The following is a 5843-nucleotide window of genomic DNA, read 5'->3' as shown; positions in this document are numbered from 1 at the left end:
CTCTTTCCAGATATTATAGGCAGTTGAAAATTTACCACTTTGTAGAACTGGAATGTTTGATAACTGATTGCAGGTTTGGCCCAATGGATGGTTAAATTATGAAATGAGCAGTTTTTTGGTTTTCTTTTTCTGAGTTACAGGCCGAATAATGAAGAAATAAAGGGGATTTTTTTGGAAAGTGTTATTTAGTTAATTTTACAAGTAAGTTCAAGGTGGTTTGCACTATAAAATACCAGCTAGGTAAAGGTAGAAATGGTTGAGAGAAGATAATACTAGTATGTGACCTCTGGCCTGATTTTTTTTTGGGATATTTACTTGCCTAGAACATATTTTCTAGATTCACACTAATTGCCTTTTGGTTCTGGGCCTGTGCAGTTGATAACTGTTCTGAGGTCAAAGAATAAGAATAGCATTTATGTATGAGTTTCCTGCATTATAGTGAGAATGATGCTGTGTGTTCCCATTGTGGAATGAAGCTTGTCTGTCATCATTTTTCAAGGGTTTCACGACATGCATTAGCCTAGCTAAATGATTTCTTTGGGGTTAGATGTTAAATGGAATTAAGAACGATTGTCTTATATTCCATATGTTTACTAAGTTATAGGACCATTTATCTTTTCTTTATCAAATGGATTAATGAGACCTATTTCTGCCATTTTTTCCTTAGTTTTTGTATTTTTTGATCTGACTGTAGATGATCAGTCAGTTTATCCCAAGGAATTAAGAGACGAATACATCATGTCCAAAACTCTTGGAAGGTAATTTTTTTTTCTTATGGAACTTGCACTTAATTTCTTTCTAAACTTTTGTCATTGGTTAGTATTTTGTTCCTGGTTTTATGGCATTCATTATGTTTTCATAACATTTGTAGGGTACCTATTTGTGATAGATATGTTATTGACTTATAATGATCAGTTGAGTAGTTTTTCTTTATAAATTTTATTGGTGATAACTTTTTAACAGCAGTTTTATTGAGATATAACTTGCATACCATACAATTCACCCATTAAAAAATATACAGTTCAGTGGTTTTTAGTATATTCACAGAGCTGTGAAGCCTTTACCACAATCAGTTTTAGAACATTTTCATTACCTTCCATAAAGAAACATTTACTGCATTTCTTTTTTTTTTATTTTAATTTTATCTTATCTTTGTCTGCATTGGGTCTTTGTTGCTGCACATGGGCTTTCTCTAGTTGCGGCAAGGGGGGGCTGCTCTTCATTGTGGTGTGTGGGCTTCTCATTGAGGTGGCTTCTCTTATTGAGGAGCACGGGCTCTAGGTGTGAGGGCTTCAGTAGTTGTGGCATGTGGGCTCACGGGCTCTAGAACGCAGGTTCAGTAGTTGTGGCGCATGGGCTTAGTTGCTCTGCAGCATATGGGATCTTCCCAGACCAGGGCTCCAATCCATGTCCCCTGCATTGGCAGGCGGATTCTTAACCACTGCGCCACCAGGGACGTCCCAGCAGTGGTTTCTTAAACGGCACCAAAAACGCAAGCCATGAAAGAAAAAAATATAAAAATTAGACTTCGTCAAATTTTAAAACTTTTGCCTCAAAAGACACTATCAAGAGAGTGAAACACAAGCCATAAAATGAGAGAAAATATTGCAAATGATATATCTGATAAGAATCTAGTATTTAGAATAAAGAACTTTTACAACTCAACAACAAAAAGATAACCCAATTTGAAAATGGGCAAAGGACATTTCTCCAAAGAAGATATAGAAATGGCCAAAAACCACTTGAGAAGATACTCAGCATCATTAGTCATTAGGGAAGTGCAAATCAAAACCACAGTGAGATGCTGCTTCACACCCATTAGGGTGGCCATAATAAAGAGATGGAAAGTGACATGTGTTTGTGAGGATGCGGAGAAATTGGCACCCTTATGCACTGCTGTTGGGAATGTAAAATGGTGCAGCCACTGTGGGAAATAGTTTGATGTTTTCTCAAAAAGTTAAACAGAATTACCATATGAGGCAGTAATTCCCCTTGTTAGGTATATACCCCCCAGATTGAAAACAGATGTTCAACAAAAACTTGTGCACGAACAGTTCACTGCAGCTCTATTCACAGTAGCGAAAAGGTGGGAACAACCTAAGTGTCCATCGACAAAAGAATGGATACACAAAATGTGATATATCCATAAAATGGGCTATTATTTAGCTATAAAAAGGAGTGGAATACTGATACATGCTACAGCATGGGTGAACCTTCAAAACATTCCAAGTGAAAGAAGTCAGACACAAAAGACCACATAGTGTATGATTCCACTGATGCGAGATATTCTGAGCAGGCAAATCCATAGAGAGAGAAAGCAGATTAGAGGTTGCCAGGGGCTGGGGGCAGGGAAAAAGGAGAGTAAACCTTGATGGGTTTGGGGTTTCCATTTGTGCTGATGAAAAATTTCCGGAACTAGATAGAGGTGATGGCTGCACAACATTGTGGATGTACTTAATGCCACTGAATTGTACACTTTAAAATGATTATAATGGCATGTAAAGCAACTATACACCAATAAAAAAAAAAAAGAATCTTTAAGATAAAGCAAAAAAACCCCCACAAAACAAAAACAAAAAAAATAAAACGCGTTTTTTGTTCATGTTAATAGGATTGACAAAAAAGAATGATTACAGTGGGCAAATTTTGTTATGTATATACACAATACATAGTAAAAACGATGTCTTGACAACCCCCTCACCCCATCCCCCAACCCACAGTGGTTAGAAAAGTCTACTTGCGGCAGGTAATGGGTGACTGATGCTTGATTAACTGTACTGGGTGTCATCCTGGGTAGCAGTCCTCCTCCATTTTAGCATCCCAATTAATTGCAAATCTTCAAGAGCTTGCTGCAAGCAGATTCATGGTGCACTTTTTTTTCTTATGTATTGTGATTTTATTTTGGGTGCAATTCATGGCATCAACTGCTTACACACTTACTTTGAAGACAGAGGTTAAGAAAGAAGAGAAATGGATCAGTGAAAGTAATTCATTTGCAGTTGCTGTTTACTATTACTTGTTTCAGGCACTCATTTTTAACTTGGACTTGCTTGTATTTGGTCTTTCTATGGCCCCTGGGATAAATCATTTCTCTCTGATTTGTTCTTAGTGTCTTTCTGAGAGTTTCACACTCTGGGGTGACAGCAAGACCTAAGTCTATATGACTCAGCTCAAAAAGTGGCATTTGGAGCTGACTCAGTGTTGCTGGATGGTCCCTATTCACTTATGCCTTTGACATTTTACACTGGTGAGGTTTCTGAAAACAGAGACAATGGGCTGTTTTTAACTCGAAATGGTTGAGGCCAGTTCAGGAGTGGTGGGTCTCAGGATTAAAAACATTTTGGCAGTCACGTCACTTTCTGTGTTTTTCCCTGTAGTGGCGCCTGTGGTGAGGTGAAGCTAGCTTTCGAGAGGAAGACGTGTAAGAAAGTAGCCATAAAGATCATCAGCAAAAGGAAGTTTGCTATTGGCTCCGAGAGAGAGGCAGTAAGTACCCTTGTTTGTGGCTGTTTGGTCATTCTTAACACTTCTTTCCTTCCCCAGATAATTTTAGAGTGGTGATTTTCAACGTCAGGAAGGACTTATTGCTCAGAATTTTTATCAAAGAACATTGAAAATTTTTGAGTATATTCAACTAATCTAAACACTTACTTATAGATAATTTGGTTCAAAAAATATTTGGTTATACATTGTAATACACATAGCAGGAACTTGTTTTTCCTTTTTTTTCCCTTCCAAGTTGTTACAAGACTGTTTTTACAATAAATGAAAGGAAATTAGGAAAAAAAAAAATCCAGCCGTATCCCCACCACTGTAACCCCACAGCTGTTTTCAGTTTTCTCCTTCCTTCTAGTCTTTGTTCCTATGAATTTCTATTTCTAGATGGTTGAGATCATATTGTGTATACAATTTTGCTTTTTCACATAAACATTAATACATATACTTTTCCCTAATATATGCTTTTTGATGATCGAGTCTCTTTCACCAATTTTATCATAATTTATTCAACCATTTCTCTGGTTGATCATTTAGATAAGTTAGGTCATTTAGGTAATTTCTAATTCTTTGCTCTTCCTGATAACGTGGCAATGAATACCTTCATGTTTATAGATTTTTTAAAACCGTAATTAACTTATTTTAATAGTCTCTTTATATGGTAACCATTCATTTTATTCCATTTTCTGTAATACACGCTTATGCGTTGCTGAAGTGGCCAAGTATATTTGTCTTTCAACATATGACCCAACAAAGTAATGTAAAACATAGCCTCTAATCACGTTTTCCTTTGTGGCCAGCTGTTTCTGGCTATTATACTCTAACATTCTTTAAAGATCAATTTCTTTTTTTTTTTTCTCCCTAGACAATGCCATTCTCACACAGCAAGAGGAATTTCCTTTCAGTGTTCACATTGTTATAGATCTTTCCCCTGTGATTCTGGATTTGTTTCCCATTTTGGGGGGAAGAAAATAACCTACCAGATTCTTAATGACTTGGAGCACAATTTTACTTCTTAATTTCATCTTTCAAATCCTATCGGACTCTTTAGACCTCTCCATCATCAGAGTACACCCGGATTTGGTAATAAGTTTACCGGCTTATAGGAAGAGGCAGGTTTTTAAAATTAAACATCTGGGTTTCTTTGCTGAAGTCCATTTTACATAAATATGTAATTCTATATCCTCTTTGCTTGTGGAGGGCGTAGCCCGTGAGGTTGAGTAACTTGAGTCATCCTTTTGGAATTGTAATGGAGAGCAACTTCGCTACCCTGAAGCCTCCTCTCCTTAGAGTCTCAGTAAATATCTCAGCTTGCACTTGAAATTGGAACCTGGGTCTGCTCTATTATTAGAAATGTGACTTGACGTTTTCTTTACACATTTTAATTGAATGCCTTCTTGTCTATGGTTTTTGTTTGTTGTATCATTTTTATGAATGTAAGCAATTCCTCAGTTGATGAGACAAGCAGAGCTTACCAGGTCAGTGTGAGAACAGTGGAAACACACTTTGTTTCTGGCTGTGGGAACTGTAGCAAGTGGCTTCCTTTCTCTGAGCCTCAGTTGTTCCATCTGTGAAATGGGGATACTTTTAGAACACAGTTCACTTGGATTATGAGGCTTACGTGAGATGACCCTTTTATTTATTTATTTATTTATTTATTTTTTTGCGGTATGCGGGCCTCTCACTGTTGTGGCCTCTCCTGTTGTGGAGCACAGGCTCTGGATGCGCAGGCCCAGCGGCCATGGCTCACGGGCCCAAGCCACTCTGCGGCATGTGGGATCTTCCCAGACCAGGACATGAACCCGTGTCCCCTGCATCGGCAGGTGGACTCTCAACCACTGCGCCACCAGGGAAGCCCCTAGATGACCCTTTTAAATAAAGAGCTTGGCATAGAGCCTGGTCATTATTGAATTTGCCAAGCATTTTGTAGAGTGATTTTAGGTGAGTTGTGTAATTCATCCACCTCTGCGCCTTGATTTCTCTGTATGAATAGTGCTAACTTTGGAACTCAGGCAGCCTTTTTTTTTTTTAATCAATTAATTAATTTAGTTTTGGCTACGTTGGGTCTTTGTTGCTGTGCGAGGGCTTTTTCTAGTTGTGGCGAGCGGGGGTTACTCTTCATTGTGGTGTGTGGGCTTCTCATTGCGGTGGCTTCTCCTGTTGAGGAGCATGGGCTCTAGGCAGGTGGGCTTCAGTAGTTGTGGCATGCAGGCTCAGTAGTTGTGGCTCGCGGGCTCTAGAACTCAGGCTCAGTAGTTGTGGCGCACGGGCTTAGTTGCTCCGCGGCATGTGGGATCTTCCTGGACCAGGGCTCGAACCCATGTCCCCCTAATTGGCGGGCAGATTCT

The 5843-nt window shown here is 38.7% G+C and overlaps 1 protein-coding gene across 3 annotated transcripts in view; it reads left to right on the top strand.

Annotated features, from left to right (window-relative positions):
- CHEK2 (checkpoint kinase 2) overlaps positions 1 to 5843 on the top strand; it is a 36872-nt gene that overhangs the window by 10683 nt on the left and 20346 nt on the right. For all 3 annotated transcript variants that reach the window (XM_007461147.1, XM_007461146.1, XM_007461145.1), the window contains 2 exons: positions 668 to 758; positions 3378 to 3486. In XM_007461147.1, coding sequence (XP_007461209.1) covers positions 668 to 758; positions 3378 to 3486 — 200 coding nt within the window. The remainder of the gene's footprint in view (positions 1 to 667; positions 759 to 3377; positions 3487 to 5843) is intronic.

The sequence above is a fragment of the Lipotes vexillifer genome, unplaced genomic scaffold (genome assembly GCF_000442215.2).
Source record: "Lipotes vexillifer unplaced genomic scaffold, Lipotes_vexillifer_v1.1 scaffold691, whole genome shotgun sequence".
NCBI lineage: Eukaryota > Metazoa > Chordata > Mammalia > Artiodactyla > Lipotidae > Lipotes > Lipotes vexillifer.
This window is presented reverse-complemented; position numbering and strand designations above follow the sequence as displayed.